Source organism: Lagenorhynchus albirostris, chromosome 13 (genome assembly GCF_949774975.1).
Source record: "Lagenorhynchus albirostris chromosome 13, mLagAlb1.1, whole genome shotgun sequence".
Taxonomy (NCBI): domain Eukaryota; kingdom Metazoa; phylum Chordata; class Mammalia; order Artiodactyla; family Delphinidae; genus Lagenorhynchus; species Lagenorhynchus albirostris.
The window spans coordinates 35,507,035-35,529,140 of NC_083107.1; the positions used below are offsets into that span (position 1 = coordinate 35,507,035).

Consider the following 22,106-nt stretch of genomic DNA (forward strand, 5'->3'; position numbering starts at 1 on the left):
ATCGTATCTTTATAATTACACATTTAAGAAATACAAATCTACACGTATATCATCTTTATAATTACGTACCTTTGTAAAAGAACTGCCTAATTTAACCAAGGGCACTGTAGGAAATTCCCGCTTTTCACTCATTGTCAGAGATCCTGCATTAAGGCTGTAGAGGTTTGACATCACAAGCAAGAGATCTGATGTGGTTTTGACAGGCAGAAAACGGCTCCTAGGAACATTAATACCTAGAGAGTTCTCAAAACTTTTAATGGCAGCCCCTACTGCAGTTTCCAACTGAATGACATTTAGGCCTCCATCCAAAGTCTGTAAGAAAGGAAGCAGGAGAAAGAAACAGAGATTTCAGCAACTTAGTTCCACATGGGCTAGTTAATACTTGGGGAGTGGTTTCAGAGATCCATTGAAGAAAACAGAATTTTGAGAACTGACATTTCTCAAGCCCCTACCATACGCCAGATGCTTATATATATGTGATCTTTTTCAGCTTCATAACTCTTCTCAGTAACATTTCTATTTTATGAGAAAGAACCGAAGGTTCAGAAAACCCACACAGATGCCTGTGACCGAAAGGCCTATCAGTACCAGAGCAACAGGACTGAGGTGGGCCCTTTACTTTTGGGCCCAGTGCTCTTGCCACTGCCACAGCCCAGGGTCAAGTAAGGGCACCATGGCTTGTCTGGCACACTAAAGGGATGGGTGTCGACTCTGAAAGACAGGGCCAGGAACTGAAGAAACTAACTAGGCGAAAAGCAGTGACCCATGGACTAGATGGGCCAGAGGGAGTGGGCAGTGGGTCTGTGTGTAGCATGCTGTGATCAGAACCAGGGAGTCTGATGGCCTGCAACTTTGGCTTACCTTTGGATTTACAATGATTTCCATGTCAATAGCATTCTGCTCCTGCAGTCTTTTAACTGCTGCAAGAGAGATCCATAGGTTGTTTGTATTAAATATTTTGAATTTTGATACAGATTTGAACTCATCAACATGTGCTTTTGGCACTTGAGCAATTTCCACCAGTCTCAATTTGCCTTCATACTGAGTGAGTGTCCCACCCTAGAAAGGCAGAGAAGAGTGAGTGCCTCCACATCTCTCCCAATTACAGCCATACTACATTGTTTACAGTCTACGAACGATATAGAAAAGACACTCGTGACAAAATGCCCCAGAAATAAAAAGAATTGGCAGTGATTTGATCTGTGATACAAAGCAACACATGTATTAAAGTAGAACCAAAGAAAATAATTCAGGTTGTCTGTCATCTTATACTGTATACACGCCCTCTTGTCCACAATAAAAGCCCTGGGAGTACATCAGAGTCTTCCTCACTTTCCAAAGATCTCCTACAAGAACAGACATTCCTCTTATTCTCAAACCACGGACCATTACCAAACAACCGATCCTACCACCTCACAACCCTGCTCTGACTACCTCTAAGATAAGGGGAGTAAAGTCAAGACAGGCACAAGTGGAGGGGAAGGTACCTCTGAGTGGCCTTAGCCTAGAGGCCATGGCAGTGTGGGAAGAGGGAAGGGACGTCTACTCATGTGTGAAGGGGTCATTTGCAAGAGGCATAGAACCCAGCCCCGGGACCAACCATATTAGTATTCACACATTGCCCACTTTTCTTACTCCCTGAGGGTGAGGAGAAAACCTTGTGTACCATTCCATCAAAGGCCAAGTGTCATCACCACTAAACATGCAAAGTGAAAAAAACAAATTTTTGCTTTGTATCAAACTGCTTTCTTTTTTTACAACAACAGATATTACAGTGATAAAAAAATATACAGAGAGAAATACATATTATAGAAATAGTAAATTTTCATTAAAGGAATAATTAAATAAAAAACACTTAAGCACCAAACTAGAAGAATATTAATGGTTTGAACAAAGTTACTGAAAGTGTTTTCACATATGTTTCAGATTATCCTATAAATATATGTGGAATTGTTTTCAGTTAAAATTGCCCATACAGATTATTCAAAAAGTAAAGATGATTTTACTACTATTAAACCTGGATTTATATACACACTTATATCAGGTGGAACTTAGGGTACTCTAGAGTACTATCCCACTTTGGCTTACAATGATGTTATCAAGTTTCTAAACACAGAAACTTTCCAATAAAAAGTTTGAAAAAGTATGAAATGTGAAGATGTGAATCCCCAAACTGCTTCCTCTCAGTATTTACCTTTACATCTGCACGTGTTTTATTTGTGACTTCCATGACAAATTCACAAGGTTTTCCATTGGGTGGGTTCATTAGATGATTAAGAATATAAAGATCCACGGTGGCACCCAGATTATCTATGTTGGACACAAAAATATACTCTTTGCCTTCTCCTATAAAGGTATCGAGCAAACCAGAGTTGTAGAAACTGGCGTAAATATCTCCATGACCCGGAGGGTACCAGGCTTCTGTATTTTCCCCTGAGAACGATACATTCTTTGCTACAGGTAGTAAAGATTCTTTATTAATCCTCGGGTACCTTAAAAAGAAAAAGTTCTTTTTCAGTATCAACTCTTTAGAGCATTCCAGACCTTCAAGTAAAATAATGCATTTAAAGTTAAATAAAACTTCCCTCCCTTTCAGTCTATCAGTAGTAATTTAATCATAAGTGAATCCATTTAAGAAAATCTCTCATTATCTGTGTTGACCCAAAAAATCAGCTTCCTAGATAGTAATATTTGCTGCAAAAAGAAAAGTATTCCATGGTCATGCAGATGGGAGGACACCCCATATTTTTAAGACATTAATATGTTTTATGACTTCTTAAGAGAGGAGAGACATATTACGTAAATTTTCTCAAACTTATTTGGTGGTGGGATTGTTCTTTTCCCTGAAAACCTATTTGGGAAATGGTGTCCATTCTTACCAACAGATATATTCAGAAAATCAACAGCAGGTTAGTACTTTCGCAGAAAATCAACAGCAGGTTAGTACTCAGGGATGTCTGCTTCCTACCACTGGCGAGAACCAGAATCTCAGGCAGGTTCTCTTTTAAGAAGTCCAAGTTACATAACCAGAGTGATTGCAACTATCACATATCTATTAACAAATGTTCAGCCTTTAAAGGCATTAAACACTTGCAGTCTTTGGCACTTGTACATCTTGAGGCTGCTCTGTTTAAACAAAACAAAGAAGTCCTTCTTTCCCAGGAATAACATCCCCCAGAGTTAATTCTTTTACTCCTTGTACCTGCTTTGATTAAAAGTGTAGATTTTCACACGACAGTGATTATACTTCTGTAGTATTTTTTTTGTATCTTCATCCGTGTTAAAAGAGTTCATTAGAACAAGAGGAACATCTGTATTGTAGGTTTTGTTCAAATGCTAGGGAAGAAAACGACAATCAGACTACCCAGACTTACTTTTCTTTTGCTTCAAAGTGTAAAATTAACTCTCCGTGGTTAATCACAAGATGTCCAAAACATCATCTATAAGTAGTAAAATATATAGATTTGCAATAAAACGTAACTATTTAGCATAAGACATTTTGCTAATCAATTCACCATGTACTTGCTCATTAAGTCACAACCCTATGAGATAGAAACTACTGTCTGCATTTTATGGATGGCTAAACTGAGGCCCAGAGAGGTGGCAGGTCGGTGGCAGAACAAGGACACCGCCCCCCTCACCCCCGCAGTCTGACTCTGCAGCTGTGTGCCCAGCCACAATGCCCTATGGCCTTGCTGGATGGGCAAACACAGACTAAGCATTTACTCTGTGTCCAAAGCACTGTGGAGATGAAAATACAAATGTTACAAAGACACGTCTCCCTATTCTCAGGATTCATGTTAAGAACTGTAATTTCACCCCAACTGAAATCTTTTCCATCTCTAGAAAGAGCTAAGAGGCAACAGAGTGAGAAGAAAATAGGATATTAGAAGTCAGACTGTCCTATGTTCAGAGTTTGATTCTGCACTTACTAACTAGGTAGGGAAACTTGGGCAAGTAAATCAACCTCTCTGTGTCTTGGTTTCCTCATCTGTAAAATGGGGATGATAATAGTGCTTATCTCACAGAGTTGTGGAGAGGAACAAATGAGTCAATTCATGTAAAGAGCTCAGAATAACACTTGGTGTACAGTAAGTGCTGGATAAACGTTAGCCACTGCTACTGCTATTATTATTGTGGTTGATGGCACCGTATGAGACACTAGGGATAAAGAGATGAAAAAGATAGGGCCACTGCCCCTGAAGAGCTTATGGTCTATGATTAATGACTTTATGGACTATGATCAAGAGAGACGCCAACAACAGTTCTTAGCATCCACGGTGCCCAACCAGATACATGAAATTTTCCCCAGCCTCCCAAAAGAGGTTAATAAAGCCAGATCATCCCAGCTGTGATGAAGGCTAACAGAAGACAGACAGCGGGGAGAGAGGTGGGGAAATGAAAGGAGAATCCGAAGAGATCCAGAGATTTCAGCGCCACAAATGCTATTTAAAGATCAAAAGCTTTTACATCACCCTAAGGCTTTGCTCTTAGAACACCAAACCTTTTCTATACACTAATAAAGAGACTAAAGGTAGCAAGCTCCTTGACTAGTTCAAATCCACATCTGTTATTTTATAAGGTAACATTTACAATACCCTAAAAACTAAAAATGATTTTGTTAGCTCGTGAGAAAGGCTAACAGCTACTACTCACTTCGATTTGCTGAACGGTCAGATCCAGAAAGGTATTCTCATTCCTCACACCAATCAGACTCTTCGGGCCTTTGCAGCCCATGCTGGTTCCCAAACCACCATTGAGTTTCACCACCACCAGCTTGTTCAGCACAGAAGATACATTATCAGGTAAGCCCCTGGCCTTTATCTTCTCATAGGGTTGAATCTGAAATTAAAAAAAAAAAATTATAGAATAATTCAAACAGCTTTATAAAAGGTTAAACCAAATCAATACCAAGGTTATTTCCATGCTTCCTTAAAGAGGTCTGCTTTCTCTGTAGAAAGTTTCAACTACATTTCCTTTAATGTCCAGGGCCCTTCTGGTTCAAAATCAAGTTCTCATCGGCAACTTCCCTTGCACAGAGAAGTAGTTCAGCAGTTCATTTACAGTACAATGGAGTACAAGAGGGGGAAAAGTTACAGTCTACAAATATTTGTCTGGCTGGTGAGAACACCCAAGTCTCGTGGACTACCTTCAAAAACTCAGAATTCTCAATTTGCATCAACATAGCAAATAGGGTGCACAAAACTCATCAAATCTGTGACTATTTCTGGTACACTATGAATCTACTTCAGTTCTGGAGAAGTATATATACGATCACACAGTTCTTGGTAATATATTCATGCTATTCCTGGAGACAGTGCCAAATACTCAAAACAAGCTAACAGTACCTGCTCTATTATGGTTCACAAGGGTGTGATTATTGCAATCTGAAAGTCTTTTTTTTTTTTATTTTTTTAACAAAAGCAAGTTTGCCTGAAAGAAAATGAGTTGTGTAAACAGTAAAACAAGTTCGAAATGAGCATAGAACCTTCACCTTCACCTTCGATTCATTCCCTCACAGGGAAGGAACAATGACACGGTGGAAGCTCAAATTCTTCTCTTTAAAGAAGAGGCACAAGCAAGTCTAAACATCTTATAACAAGAATGAAAGTTTTTAAAAAGATCACAGTATATTTTCTATCCATTTACAGAAGAACATTTGTTGTTATTTTTCTTTAATGAAATAAGTCATCAAATGTACTCTTTGGTTACATGATGGTGGAGGATAGATAACACTTGAGGGGACTGAAAAAATAAAACCCTATCATACACTTTGCTGTTTTCATGTTCTACTACATGTAGGTGTGTGTGATGGTGTGTGTGTGTATGATGAATAAAATCTATGATTGGAAAAGGAGTTGATGGGCTCACATTTCAGTGATTAGGCTGTGAAGGCAAAAATCCCTTTATACTTGGTCAAAAATACATACATGTCAAATGTGGATTCCTGGCCATACACTTCAAGTATCTATTATTGAGAATTTCTTAGGCACATTATATCTACTCAAAAGAGTCATTAGCGGGTTTCCCTGGTGGCGCAGTGGTTGGGAGTCCGCCTGCCGATGCAGGGAACACGGGTTCGTGCCCCGGTCCGGGACGATCCCACATACCGCGGAGCGGCTGGGCCCGTGAGCCATGGCCGCTGAGCCTGCACGTCTGGAGCCTGTGCTCAGCAACGGGAGAGGCCACAACAGTGAGAGGCCCGCGTACCGCAAAAAAAAAAGAAAAGAGTTATTAGCAAATGGGACCAAGCCAATTATTTTCCAATTATCTTTTAAAAGCCAAGAATTTCCACTTCCATTTAGCAGTTTTTTTGTTTTTTTGTTTTAATTGGCTGTGTTGGGTCTTCGTTGCTGCGCGTGGGCTTTCTCTAGTTGCGGCGAGCGGGGGCTACTCTTCGTTGCAGTGCGCGGGCTTCTCATCGCAGTGGCTTCTCTTGTTGTGAAGCATGGGCTTTAGGCACACAGGCTTCAGTAGTTGCAGCACGTGGGCTCAGTAGTTGCAGTGCACGGGGCTCAGTAGCTGTGGCTCAAGGACTCTAGAGCGCAGGCTCAGTAGTTGTGGCGCACAGGCTTAGTTGCTCCGCAGCATGTGCAATCCTCCCGGACCAGGGCTCGAACCCATGTCCCCTGCATTGGCAGGCGGATTCTTAACCACTGCGCCACCAGGCAAGTCCCTAGCGGTTACTTCTGACTTCCCAGAAAAGAGTCTGATATTTACAGAAGCCTCACAAGGGTGTGAAAATCAATTTAACTGAAAACCCCTAGTTCATGTATTCATTTTAGGTAAAACTGTTTTAGTACGGAAATATTTTTACCTATTTAATGTTTCTTTGAATACACTTTAAAAAGAAAACAGAATACACAGAGCAAATTTTTTTTCTACATATGGTGAGACAGGCCTATGTTTTCCAATTTCACCTAAAAATACTTTGATTGTGAAATATCACACATACAAAAGTTTATAAAATACACATACAGGGTAGAAAGAATAACCTAAATTTAAAAAGAATACTGCCATAGCGTAGAAGCCTGCATGCATCTGTCCCTGATCATATTCCTCTTCCACCCCTAGTGGTAACAACCACCTTGACTTTGGCTCCCTGTAGTTTTACCACCTATGTATGCATTCGTAATGATAACAATATTTTACTTAATTTTATTTGTCTCTAAACTTTTAAATAAGTTGAATCATACTATAAAGTATCCTCGTGACTTGCTTCTTTAATTCAATGTTATGTTTTAAGAATTATTCACATTAATGCATGTAGCTATAATACATTCACTTTTCACTGCCATGTAGTATTCAGTTTATGTATCCACTGAGAGACAAAATTGTCATTATTCACAGATGATATGATTTTACATGTAGAAAAATCCAAAGACCTCACAAATAAATTGTTAGGATAATGTAAGCATAGCAACATTGAAGATACATGGTCAGTATTAAAAAAAACAACAAAAAACACTGCTTTTAGGGACTTCCCTGGTCAAGCATTTGTTAAGAATCTGCCTGCCAATGCAGGGGAGATGGGTTCGAGCCCTGGTCCAGGAAGATCCCACATGCCGCCAAGCAACTAAGCCCGTGTGCCACAACTACTGAGCCTGAGCTCTAGAGCTGGTGAGCCACAACTGGTGAGCCCACGTGCCACAACTACTGAAGCCTGTGCGCCTAGAGCCTGTGCTCCACAACAAGAGAAGCCACCGCAATGAGAAGCCCGCGCACCGCAACAAAGAGTAGCCCCGACTCACCGCAACTAGAGAAAGCCCGCGCACAGCAACAAAGATCGAACGCAGCCAAAAATAAAAATAAAAAAAAAAAAAGCCACTGCTTTTGGAGCCCTTGTGCACTGTTGGTGGGAATGTAAAATGGTGCACCTGTTAAGGAAAAAAATATGGTGGTTCCTAAGAAATTAAAAATAGAATTATCATATGATCCAGCAATTCCACTTCTGGGTATATCCCCAAAGAATTGAAGGCAGACTCTCAAGAGATGTTTGTATACTCACCTTCTTAGCAGCAGTATTCACAATAGCCAAAAATGGAAGCAACTCAAATGTCCATCAACAGATGAATGGATTAAAAAAAATGTGGTATATACACACATGGAATACTTTTCAGCCTTAAAAAGTTAGGAAGTTCTGATACATACCACAACATGGATGAACCTTGAAGACATTATATTAAGTGAAATAAACCAGTCACAAAAAGACAAATACTTGTATGATTCTACTTACATGAGGCACCTAAAACAGTCAGATTCAGAGACAGAAAGTAGCAGGATGGTTAACAGGAACAGGGAGTTGCTGTTTAATGGGTTGAGAGTTTTAGTTTTGCAAGACCAAAGAGTTACGGAGGTTGGTTGCACAACAATATGAATGCACTTAACAATACTGAATTGTATGCTTTAAAATGTTTAAAGGTGGTAAAAAATTAACTGCTTCTATATGTAAAAAAATTACAAAATAAAATTGATTTAAAGTGTCTTTTATAATAAAACCATCAAAAATAGCAAATAGCAAATATCTAGCAGTAAATCTAACAAAAGATACGTAAGATTATACACAGAACACATTTTTGAGAAAAATTAAAAGACTTAACTAAATTCAGGGATTTATTTATCATGTTTGTAAATTAGAAGACTTGCTAATGTAAAGATGTTAATTCTCCCCAAACTGATCAATGCAATCCTAATAAAAATCTCAAGAGTTTTTTGTGTGGTAACTGACAAGCCAATTTAATGTATGTATGAAAACACAAAGGGCCAGGAAGAGCCAAGACACTCTCAAAGAAAACCTTAAGTCGGAGAACCAGCTTTATAATTTATAACATTCTTTTTTTAAAAACTGTAGTAAATATGTATAGCATAAAATTTGCCGTCTTAACCATTTTTCAGTGTACAGTTGAGTAGTATTGAGTACATTCACATTATTGTGCAGCCAATCTCCAGAACTCTTTCATCTTGCAAAACTGGAGCTATACTCATTAGAAGACAACTCCCCACTCCCTCCTTTCCCCAGCCCCTGGTGATCACCCTTCTACTTTCTGTCTCCATGAGTTTGATTACTCTGGGTGCCTCAGACAAGTAGAATCATACAATATTTGTCTTTTTGTGACTGACTTATTTCACTTAGCACAATGTCCTCAAGGTTTATTTAGCATTCTTTTTTTAAAGTGGCTTATATGTTTGAGAAGATTCCAAATTAATGCAGGTTTTTCCAGAAACATGTTTTTATTTAATAAAGTTGATGTGTGTGTATGCAACAGATCTGAGAGAAGGCAGGATTGATATGAAGAACTGGAATACAGGTACAGGTTGGCAAATTCTATGGCAAATTGAGCCTTATATAAGTTATTTATTCCATTTGCAGGTATTAAAACTGGAATAGAATACATGTTCTGAAGTCTTAGTTTAGTAAATCAGAAAATGGATTCTCTTTATTTGAATTTAATGAACGTAACAATACTCTCTTAACTTTGAATTAAAAGAATGAAAAGAAAACTACAGGTGTACCACAGTTCTAAAAGTATAAATCTAAGAAAATGCTGATCTTTCGGATACATATGAAAACAGGACAGAATGGCAGGGCTTGGGATTTCAGACACTGCTCAACCCCTGAGTTGTGAATTTACTAGTATCTCTGAGGGATAGGCAGCCTGTCATTTCAAGGCAAAAACTTTACAAAAATGTAAACAATGTAAAAAGAAATTTAAGTATGTAGTCAAAAGATCAATAGTATGGCATTTTTTTCACTGTCACTCTCCAGACAGTGCTAAATGCAGCTGAGGAACTGAAGTTTTAATTTTATTTAATATTAAATGTAAATCAACACACATGGCTAGTGGCATGTGCAGTTCTAGATGGTCTGTTAAAAAAAAATCAACTGAGGGATGAGAATTATGTTTCAATTCGTTTTAATAAAACTCTGCCAAAATCCTTCTTTGTTCAATACAATCTTTTTTCTTTCACTTTAATGACACTGACATCACATCACAAGACATTCAACCAAACACATAAACACAACGTTTGAGTATATTAGATATCTTTAGGAAGAATATAATTTCCTTTTTGAGCCAACAAATGTTTACACAAATTTAAATAATAATATCAGGCAGAATAATGTAAGTTGGATTATATCTTAATTCTACTGTTTGAAGAACTGTTTGGTATACTAACACTCACAGCATTAAACAAAGTGAGGTTTAGGAACCATTTTTAGAAAACGTACTAATAGGGATTTTTCACCTCCTGTGCAGATGAATTAAAAACCAAATGTCAACCTTGTTGCCTTAAAGTTTCACCAAGAGAAAAAAACCCTCCAAAGTCATGTATGTTCATGATAAAACATCTTTGATCCACATACCATAAAGAATATAAAGTATTTAGAGAAAAAATACGTTTTGTTCCCACTAAACAATCTTCAAAACATGCATTTTACTAGAATGCTTTAAGAAGACAATTCCTTATGACTGAGTCTATGGAGGCTAAACAAATTTTTTCTCGTATCTCCCAAATTTATTCTATAATGGTGATAAATAAAAGATCTCAGCCTCATAATGATTTTAACACTAGGCCACTTGGCCTTCAGCCAAAAGGTATATTAAGTATACTTTTAGTTTTAATTCAGATCTTCCCAAGACTGGTATCTTAACTTGAGTTTAAATTTAAAATGTACTTCTGAATTACTTTTCAAATATTTGGAGTGAAATAAAACAAGCTGATCCAAGCATAACACTAAATTCCAAAACCGAGCTAATGAAGACTTTTGGGTACAGGCCCAGGCAACTCACAAGTAGAAAGACTTGTTTACCATTCAGGTTAGGGCCCAGAATTCTCTGTGAAGTGCCATATTTAGAACCTTGTACCCCAAGTTAAGTGGGCAGGGAGTCACCCTACAAATGTCAAGGAACCATGGTTCTTTAGATGGTGCTTTCAGTAACACCTACTTGCCTTGCTATATCTAATTCTTAAAAGCAGCTAGCTAATTAAATACCAGTACCACTGAGGAATTGACTGTTAACAAGAAAAGGACTATGGAGAGAAAGGGAAGAAGTCACAAGGTGTGAAGTAACAAGGTACAGCCAGGGGAAAGATGTCCAGAGTCATCAAGTTAGTGTTGCTGTTCGAAGGCTCCACTTTTACTTAGGTTTCGACTTACACCCACAACACTCCCACACGCAGACACAGACACACAGAAAGGCACCAATTGTGTGAGTCCAGGAAGCCAGGACACTTTTGGTCTACAGCTTATTACAGGTTAAATTAGGTGGTAAGCTCAGCTTCCCATCACACAAATCACCCTACATGCCAACACAAGTTCTCTCTGTTGGTGATGCTATCCACACCCTCCACCAGGGACCTCACCAAGCAATCCCACAGAGCTCGGTTTATTTCCACAAGTCAAGGGGACCTGTGTTAGAAGGTTGCTTGGTAACAGCTGAAGCTTTGCTGGACACACCTAGTCACAGAAACATTATTAGACCTGTGCTCCACTTTCTCCTCCTCAGCTCCCCCAGGAGAATGCACAAAGACATCCACTCAGGCAAAGATGGAAGGTGTTGGGAGACAACAGGGAGTACCATGCACTGCCGGATGTGGCCTTGATATTACTCTGATTGAATCACTTTAGTCAGTGACTAGTGCTATCTTTGTGCTTTCAATCCTGATCACCCTGTTTCTCTTTCATGTCTCTATTCAGACATGAATAGAATTCAGTATTCTAAGAAGACCTCTGCTGCACGTAAATATACAGCAGGGCAACCCCTACAGGTGAGGTGGGGCAAACCGCATGAGACTCCCTCAAAATACGCAGCGGAGACGAGGCCACTCATGTTCTCTTCTCACTGGGAGAAAAGAATGGGTCAAACACCCAACTTCCTCTGGGGAATGAACAAAAGAAAGTAGTTGGCAATCTATGAAAGAACATACTTTAAACAACATTCTTCCCTCTAGGATGTCAATCTAGTTTTTCTGCAGAAACAAAGATTTTTAAAAAGATCATTTAAAAACTGTCTAACGTGATCTGTATCTTGCCAAGTCTGCTCACAACTTACTTTCCAGTTATCAGAAAAGCTGAATTCCTCAGACCGTCATGGAGACATGTTCCCATTAGCAACAGTATAACCTGGTTCTTGGTAGCATATTCGTGCTATTCCTGGAGACGGTGCCAGACAAGCTAACAGTGCTGCCCTGTTACAGTTCACAAGGGTGTGATTATTGCAATTCGAAATTTTTTTTTCCAACAGAAGCAAGTTTGCCTGAAAGAAAAGAGCTGTGTAACAGTAAAAAAGAGTTTGAAATGACGCTCCATATGTACAGGAAGTGTTCCAAGAACATCAGCTTATTCACCAAACCCTCACTGCACAGCCTTTGTGTACCAAGGCTCACATTGGCCCTTTACTTCACATTTCTAAAGGTAATGACCAAAATCTGGGTCATTTGAAAGCTCCTACCAATTAATTTAATGACAGAAAAATCATACCTAATCCAGAGATTTGTTTTCTCATTCAGGAAAAGCCGGCAAATCATGTACATTATCACATACTCCACCAACACACTTGCCAACACCCCCTCGGCCACCAAGATACGCTCAACTGCTATTCATAGAGCAAATAAAGCCATCCTCTATGGGGAATGCCCTCGACCTTCTGCCACCAGATCAGATCCTCGGGACCTCCCTGCATCTCCACCTCTGCTGCTTCCCCTTCCTTCTCGTCACAGGAAGAGCTGTCCCCCACCCTAAGGCAATCTCTCTGCCAGTGCCCATCTCAAGATCCCCGTTTCATCAATCTTCCAGTCTCAGCATCAACCTCTCCTTCTCTATTCCTTTCCATCAGCATGAACAAATTCAAATATTTGACATCTAAAAAGCAAAGAAAACAGCAATGCATACACTCACTCATCCCTTTCCATACTCACATCCCTCTTTTCTCCATCTTCTTAAAGGCAAAGCTTCTTGAAAAAGTTGCTGCACTCACCTCTACTTCCTCACCTCCCTTTCACTCGCTCACCTGCTGCAATCTGGTTTTCTCCATAGTTCAATGACCTGCTCTTACCAAGGTCATCAACATCCTTCTAATTGCTAAATCCTATCCATAACATCAGTACTTCTCTAACTGTGCTCTCAGCTGCATTTGACACAATTGACCACTCCCTAGATCTTGAAATGCTCTATCCTCCTTGACTTCTGAAACAAGGCATTCTATTTTCCTCCTCTTTCTTCCTGTTCCTTTTCAAGCCCCTTCTCAGTAGACCTCCTCTTTCCAGCAATCTGCTCCTGTCTCTACGGCACCAAGACACACCCAACTGCCAAGCCAAGAGCTTGCTTACATCTGATCAATGATCGAGTCCTGTCAGCCTCAGGAAACTGTCTCTGTTGTCACAGCCGGCATCCCACCCACCTCTCACCTATGTTACTGCAGTGGTCTCTACGGTCTCCTTACCTCCCTCCAACCCACCCTCTACCTTGCAGGTGGTGATCTTCTGGAAAATAAAATTTGAAGATGTTTCTCTCCTGATTACGTCATTCACAAAACAAAGCAATGACATGGCATGGCAGAGATCATTAGCTGCCTACCCCAACATCATTTTTCCCCTTCTGTTTCAGAACCCTGATTGTCAGCTGGGCACATCATCACCCCCCAAAAAAGACCACATTTCCAGCTTCCCTTGCAGCAGGTATTTGTGCCAAAGTGCTGGTCACTGTGATTAACTGGAAGTGAGTTGAAAGATTTCCAGAAAGTCTCTGTGAAAGGGCAGGGGTTGTGCCCTTCCTCCCCCTTCCTGCTGTTCGGAACGAAGACACGATGACTAGAGTTCATTCAGGTGGCCACCGGGGACCATAAGGAGATATGGTGAAAACAGCAGAGTGGCAAGACAGAGAAGCGCAGGCTCCTGATAACCACCAGGTTGCCATACTAGCTCTGGATTGTGTCTCTCTACATTTACTCTATTATTTTGAGTTTCACCACTAAATGTAGCTGAATTGAATCCCAAACAGAAGACGTGGTATACAAGGTCCATAATAATTTGGCCCTTTTTTCCTCTGCTCTCCTACTCTCCCTACACACTGTTCTCCACGGACATGCAGCGTTGGGCTCTCTAATGTGCCACATCTCTTGCTTGCAAGTCTCTGCACTTTCCCCCTCATGCAAACTCACTTCACCAAATGCCTTTTCTTCATCTTCCACATCTCAGTTCAGAGCAGTGATTCTCAGGCTTTATGAGCTATCAGTCACTTGTGAAAATCAGACGTTAATGGACTCTCAGGAAAGTGCAATGCCATCCCCCCAAAAAACAAAACTTCACTACTGTGGAAATTTCACAGCATATAAAAATAATCTTTATAAGAGATGCTGTTTATTTCCCAGTGAAAGTTAACATGCAAATAAAGCAAAAAATAAACTAACTCTCCAAACTGAATTTCAATGAAAAGGCTTCTGTTTGGCTTGAATTAGAAGTTGACACTGTAGATGGACTTTGAGATGCCTGCCATCTTTAACTGCCATTCAATTTTGATTTTCTTTTTTGATGATTTTGAGTACTAAAAACCTCAACTCTCTCCAAGGCAAGCTCTCACAGCTTGCTCTGTCAGTTGAATGCAGGCTTATGCTACGAACACCAGAATTCTCCAAGACTTCGAGAACTCAATGGCTCGTACATTTTCTGTATCTTCAAAAGTCAGTAAGGTCATCTTCGGTGAAGTCTGCCTTACTCATGCAGGATTGCACCATCTTTGATGCAACGCTCACAGATGCAGAAGAGGATGAATGCCAGTGTATGTGGTGCTTACTCTCCTCTGCAGTAGCAGGACCAGAAGTGCTGGCTGGCATCACAGATACTACTGTGTACACAGCACCAAGACTTTTCTTCCAGCACAAGTTTTGTTTGGCTTGGAAACTTTATCATTTTAAAAACATTTCCAGAAGAGGTTCATAAATAACAATTCCTCTTTGAGGGCACCAGCAGGCACATAATGGATGAAAAACAGTACTCTGGCTGCCCTGAGAAATGTCTGAAATTGCAAGGACATGCTAAAGGGAAATGATGTAGCTGCTGTTTCCTCCATGACCTGAATCAAATCATTTTAATAAACTACGTCAATTCCAGCATGAATTTTATCATTTGACAAAAAGATTGCTCCAGAACTGAATGAGGCAGGATAGTAAAGTAGCTGAGAGCACAGGCTTTTAGCCAGGCTGCCTGGGTTTGGATCCTAGGTTCCACTGCTTATTATGGCAAATTATTTTTCTGTTCAAAGTCTTTTTCATCTACTTCATTGATCTGTTATGAGGATAAATGAGACAATATGTGCGAAGTGCTAAGCAAAATGTGTGGCCCACAGTAAGAACACAGGTGCTGGCTGTGCTATCACTACATCACTAATCCAGACACACTCTCCACCCCACCCCACACTTGAACATTTCTGAAACCAGGATGCATCATACAACCAACGGGATCTGAAAATTAATGGGTTGCACTTTTTTCTTTCTTAGTTTTACATAAAAGGTACAACTTATAATCAATGGCACAAATTTGATAAAATATGGCAAAAAAAATTTGATAAAACTGAATTTCTCTCTCTGCTCCAGGTCACAAGCCAGCTCAGTGATCTCCCAGGTATGGGTTCCACCCCGTCTCTCTCCAGTTATGTGTAGCTTGAGGATAGTTTAAGACAGAGGCCAACAAACTATAGCCTGTGGGATAGTCAGACCTGCCACCTGTTTTCAGAGGGTGTTGCTGGAACACAGCCGCTCTCGCTAATTTACATGTCGTCTATGGCTGCTTTTATGCTACCATGGCTGAGGTGAGCTATCATGACAGAGACTACACAGCCTACGAAGCCTAAAATATTCATCATCAGACCCTTTACAGAAAAGGTCTGCCAAACCCTGGTTTAAGACGGTCTTCTATGGTTTTGATGATATCTCTGCCTTTCCAAACTTTGCTCCTCCTAACCTGGCTCCATGCTGCCTGATGACTTCTCAGGATGGCCAGAGAGCAGGCGCTCCCTCAGGCCGTGTCAGCTTGCGGTTCCGCTGGCAACAATGCTGCCACAGAACAATCCCCCAGGCTTTTGTATCCCCGCTTATTCATCCAAGAAAGCAAAACCAAGGATGTGTAGTTGGTAGCAGAACTCAGCAATTTTCAAAACAACAGAAGGAAAATCTAAGATTAAAAAGTCTTTTATCTACTCATATGAGGTACCTAGAGTAGTCAAATTCATAGCGACAGAAAGCAGAATGGTGGTTGCCACGAGCTTGGGGAAGAGGGAAATGGGAGTTGTTGTTTAATGGGTATAGAGTTTTGGTTTTGCAAGATGAAAAAGTTCTGGAGATTGGTTGCACAACAATGGGAATATATTTAACCCTACTGAAGTGTACACTTAAAAATGGTCAAGATGGTAGATTTTATGTTATGTGTATTTTACCACAATTAAAAGAATTTTTTAAAAAGTTAGTCTTTTGTGTGGGTGTATATGTGCAGGTACACATATACACCCTGTCAAGGTGTCAGAGAACCACATAGCAAAATCGCTTTCTGTGACACTCATATGACCAGGAGGGAGTCTGACAAAGCCCCCACTTCCTGCTTCAGGTACTACCAGCTTCTACCAGTAATTATTACACTGTCTCCAAATTGTCTGTTCAGTGCTCCGTATCTCCAGGAAGGCAGTAACTGCCATATGGTACTCCCCCTACCATATCTATCACCTTTAATTATGTGTCATGCTCATTAGCGGCACTCACATATTTGTTGAGTAAATAAGTGAATAAATGAATGGAACAAACAGCTATTAATAAATGAAATCCATTCTCTGGAACTTATTTCTTGTCTTACTAAATACTAAGTTTCAAACAAAAGTGGTGTCATCACTAATTAGAAACCTGATTACAAACATCATTATTTTAATTTAAAAAAAAGTACTGAATTAGCCAACACTATATACAATTCTGATAAAGAAAACCTAAATCTAAGACTTTGCGCTGCATAAAAAATAATTTTTACAGGCCATAATATTAGTGTAGTAATTATAAAATGATCCCTCTGTGATAGGAAACAAACAGAACGATCACATACTAAACATTATAAGCTAAGCCTGGAAAAGTACATTTCCTAAGAAAGTTCTTTCGTCTTCTTTCACTTAAGAAATTATAAGAACACAAGACAAACTATCAAATCAAGTACATATTTTAATTGTGCCAGCTACTGATATTAACTCCCACATCTTTGTTTCTTTTTAAATTAATTTTAATTATTCTAAATTACATGTCAACTAGACCTTACAGACAGGAAAAGTGGGTAATTTTTCCAGTAGTGGAGGAAATCAACTGTCCTTTTCATACACTGAGTCCATACATGTCCAAAAGCAAAAATTTGTAAGACGGAGTAAGTAAACAGGTCCTTTCAAAGAAAAAGTCAGAAATCTTGGCAACAACACTGCTTTCTAAACAATTACACTCATCAGCACCAACCCAATAACTCATGCACAATATCCTTCACTACAATCTGCTACCTCAGTTACTAAAGTCAACCTTAATAAAAATCTCAGAAGGAACTATTACCAGGAGCTAGAATCATAAAAATCACTTATTTTCATCTTAAGTCTCATATTGCCCTCTCAGGGGAGCCAAACTTGAATACTGTGCCTTTTTGTTACATAAAGGTAAGGATCATAGCAATTCAAAGTCCAACAACCAATTATTACAAATAAAAGGATGGCTCCATATTAAATTAATACAAACAACTAACATAACGCAAATAAGCCAAAGAAAAAATTCAACCTAATAATCAAATTAAAATTTTAAAATGTTTCATCTCAACTGGCAAATATTTTTTAAAACAGTAATACTCAATGCTTTAATAAATGTAGCAAGACTGACAATAGACTGTAGGTCTCTACTCAACGCTAATTCAGAGAGGCCTTTCCTTTCTCTGCCTACCTTCTCTAAAATATTACCTCTACTCCCTCATTCCCTATATCCTTACCTTTGTTTTTTTCATGTCACTTATCACTACTTGAAATTACATTACATATCTTTTACTGTCCACACCTCCACTAGATTATAAACTAAAAACTAGATGAGGGTAGGGCTTTATCAGTATGGTTCTCTACTAATATACAGTTGGCACTCAAAATACAGCTGTTGATCCAATAAATTAATGTGACTAGGAGTGCAAACCGGTATACTTTCTGGAAAGGAATTTGAAATGTCTAATAAGAAACTTTAAAAACTTTATATCCTCTGAACACAACACCATTTCTGAATATTTATTCTTAGAAATAATTCTGAGATGCAAGGATTTATATATAAGTATATTCATTTGAAATGTCTAATAAGAAACTTTAAAAACTTTATATCCTCCGAACACAACACCATTTCTGAATATTTATTCTTAGAAATAATTCTGAGATGCAAGGATTTATATATAAGTATATTCATTACAGGGTTTTTATAATAGGAAAAAAATAAGAGTCAACCTACATGCCCAACTACAGGAGACTTTCCAGAAGTAACACACACTGATACACTTGTACAAACTCCCAACTCTCACACTTCTGTCAACTGTTTTTACTACTATATTTCCTTCAAGTGATGAGTTAGATTCATTATCTTATTTCCTACCATCAAAAAATTAAGAAAAGGGGCTTCCCTGGTGGTGCAGTGGTTGAGAGTCCGCCTGCCGATGCAGGGGACACAGGTTCGTGCCCCGGTCCGGGAAGATCCCACATGCCGCGGAGCGGCTGGGCCCGTGAGCCATGGCCGCTGAGCCTGCGCGTCCGGAGCCTGTGCTCCGCAACGGGAGAGGCCACAACAGTGAGAGGCCCGCGTACCGCAAAAAAAAAAAAAAATTAAGAAAAAACATTTGAATTCCCAACTTTTGCCACGCCCAATGATAGATGATCAAAGAATCTTATAACGGTCATCCATCAACCTTCCTACAATTTCACCTGAGCTTTAATGATCCAATGCCAAGAACGCTCTGCAAAACTTCCCCTGCTCACTAAACCTGACACCCCACAATGAACACACAAATCCTTTAAATACCTAAATGTCCACACAAAATGAGAATGGGTGCCCAATCTTTTAATAGCTAAGATAGTCCTCTGAAACAAGGCTTCACATCTATCTTGAGTTTAGTAGATAAAAAAATCTATTAACATGGATGGAGCTGCTGGTTAAAGACAATCTACATACACCACCCTGGAGCTTTCACTACGTGGATCTTCAATAAAACTCATAAAACAGTACAGCTAATCATCTTCATAACAGAGAACATTATGTTGCTTATCCTCACTGGCCTTACAGCTACTAAGGAGCACAGACTTCCTGTAATCCAGAAAGTTAAAGAATTTCCTAGAATTTATCTCTGCAATCAGAAAAAATCACTAGAGATAGATGAGCTTTATCTATTACAGCAAAAATTGCAAACTACCAACACATTTGATACAAGAGAATTACAGGGATGTAAAGTATGGCTCACCTACCTGGTGGAATATTTTACAAAAAATAAGATACATAGAAAGAATTAAAGTATTCATGACCATAAATGAAATAGATATCAAATTAAATATACTGATAACAAATAAATATATATTCATAACCAAAGACAAAGAATATTTAAATAAGAAAAGTTACAGAACTTAAAAAAGAAATAACATCTGTAACCTTAATACAATTCTGTTGTTTTCACTGTGTCCAGGATAGCACCTGACATCTAAGAGGTACTTAGTAAATATTTGTTGAACGTATAACAACAATAATAAACATTTACTGAGTCTTTATCAGAGTGCCTGGCACATAGTAAATGCTTTACATGCATTCTCAATAATACTCTTTAAAATCTTACTTTTATTATGTCTACTTTTTATGAGTGAGGAGACTGGGATTAAAGCAGTTAAATAACCTGCCGAATGTTACGTGGCTAAGAAGTAATGAAGCTGGGATTTAAAACTCTGGAGTGTGTATTCTTGACCTCACTGCCATTACAGGTAAACTGGAAAAAAAAAAAACCTGTTAAGTACACTGAAGGCAGAATGAATTCAGTATACATAGGGAGGTGGTTTTGTAATGGTGGAATATATTAATGATTGACACTGAGCATGAGGTAATTTCTCACATACCTGTTGAATAAGTATATGATTAAGAATATTATAGCTCAATATCATGAGATCAGAGACTTTAAACTACAAAAAATTGCTCAATACACATCATTAATGTATAGAAGCTAAACTGCAAGAAGTCAGCTAGCCCTGATAAAGGGTGTTGAAAAAAGAAAAACAAAACAGGAAAAATTAAAAGTAGCCATTTCTTCAGTGGGAACCAAGAACTATAAGAAATCGGAATTTCCGGGCTACCCTGGTGGCGCAGTGGTTGAGAGTCCGCCTGCCGATGCAGGGGACACGGGTTCGTGCCCCGGTCTGGGAAGATCCCACATGCCGCGGAGCAGCTGGGCCCGTGAGCCATGCCCGCTGAGCCTGCGCATCCGGAGCCTGTGCTCCGCAGCGGGAAAGGCCACAGCAGTGGGAGGCCCACGTACCGCAAAAACAAACAAACAAACAAAACAAACAAACAAAGAAATGGTAATTTCCTATGTAACTCAGAGTGACAGAGCCACTCCTCCACTTACCTCCTAAAAACACATTCCAACTAGCCTGCTATATAAAGCCTGCTATATAACCTCTCATCTCCTATATTTTCCAGCATCTTCTTAGTTCAGCCAAATGGATCCCTCCAAATCGACAATGAACTGCAGACACGGTCCCTACTTACCTTGTGTAGACTCAGTTCTAATGTCACCTCTTCATCCCTAACTTGCTTAGGACTTTCCAACTCCCCAACTGCTCTTTCCTGCTATACTTGCTACGTGTACCAGAAACCCACTTATCTAAAACGTTCTAGATAGGTAGACAGTAGATTTAAAAAACAAGTTCAAACACAGAACAATGAAAAAGTTTTAGATACACAAAATATTTCGACTTTTGTACAGTCGTTCACAGAGATCTTTTCTTTTGGTATGGTATGGATCTGCTGACCAGAGTTCTGTCAACTTATGTAAACCACACCAATAAGATACCATCTGTGATTTTCCAGTTTCGTTTCTTCAAAGTGGACCAAGATCTTGTGCTGAAGATTCATACTTATCTCGCCCTCACCTAATTTAACAATACTTTTTTTCTTTTTGGCTACTCATCTTTATCCAACTTTCTCAATGGATTCAACTCAATTTTCATGGAAATAAATTTTTTAAGCCCATTTCATTCATAAAATTTAATTTCATTATGTCATTACAAAACTATAACTAGTATGAACAGGTTTGGGAACAAACACTATTAAGTTTTGGTGAACAAACCACTCCACTTAGTAAGAGAAGAACTTAGGATGATTAAGAGTAGACCCAAGCATTCAAAGAAAAGGGAGAACACCAGTTAATCGCTCTAGGATGGAAGTGCGTTAGTGAACTGTCTCTGAAACTACCTTCATAGCTATTATCCCATTGTACTATAAATGTAACTTTGTGTAAACATCTCCCCACTAAACCAAAAATTCAAAATTGGTTTGCTATTGCATGCTTGTGTTGTTTATTCCTTTAGCCCTCTAGGCAGCTACACAGACCCTGAGGCGGCCAAAGCCCTCCTCCCAGCTTTAAACAGCCTCTTGTATTTACCCCATTCATTTTCTGTGTATGTTATTACATGGGAAAGGTTGGGAAGCATTGCACAAAGTTGTAAGGTGTTTAAGAGCAGTGATTGTCTTTATTTTTGCATTCCCAATAATTAAAACAGTGGATATTTGATAAATTTGTAGAGTAAAAGTAATGAGGAAAGGAGACCCTTGTCTTCAGCCAGGGAGAGAGATGTGACTGCTGAGGTAAACCTGGGCCAGCACAGCAGCGATGGGAAATGAGTCTTTTAAAATAATCTTATTTCTTTACACATTTATGTTTTCTCTCTTCTACCAGAATGAAGCTCCACTGAGTGTCAGGCCCTTGTCTATCTTGTTCACTTGTATTCTGATGCCTAGATAAATGCTTACCCCACGGTACCCATTTAATAAATATTTGTTAAATGTGTTGCTGTTAGAACTTCAAAGTCAAGTAAGAAT

The 22,106-nt window shown here is 39.1% G+C and overlaps 1 protein-coding gene across 4 annotated transcripts in view; it reads right to left on the reverse strand.

Annotated features, from left to right (window-relative positions):
• The window catches only part of UGP2 (UDP-glucose pyrophosphorylase 2), a 50,959-nt gene continuing 28,853 nt past the window's right edge, over nucleotides 1–22,106 (reverse strand). For all 4 annotated transcript variants that reach the window (XM_060169384.1, XM_060169385.1, XM_060169383.1 and 1 more), the window contains exons 4-8: nucleotides 4,657–4,842; nucleotides 3,203–3,336; nucleotides 2,195–2,492; nucleotides 862–1,059; nucleotides 1–312 (exon numbers count right to left, since the gene is read on the reverse strand). In XM_060169384.1, coding sequence (XP_060025367.1) covers nucleotides 16–312; nucleotides 862–1,059; nucleotides 2,195–2,492; nucleotides 3,203–3,336; nucleotides 4,657–4,842 — 1,113 coding nt within the window. In that variant the 3' untranslated portion in view covers nucleotides 1–15. The remainder of the gene's footprint in view (nucleotides 313–861; nucleotides 1,060–2,194; nucleotides 2,493–3,202; nucleotides 3,337–4,656; nucleotides 4,843–22,106) is intronic.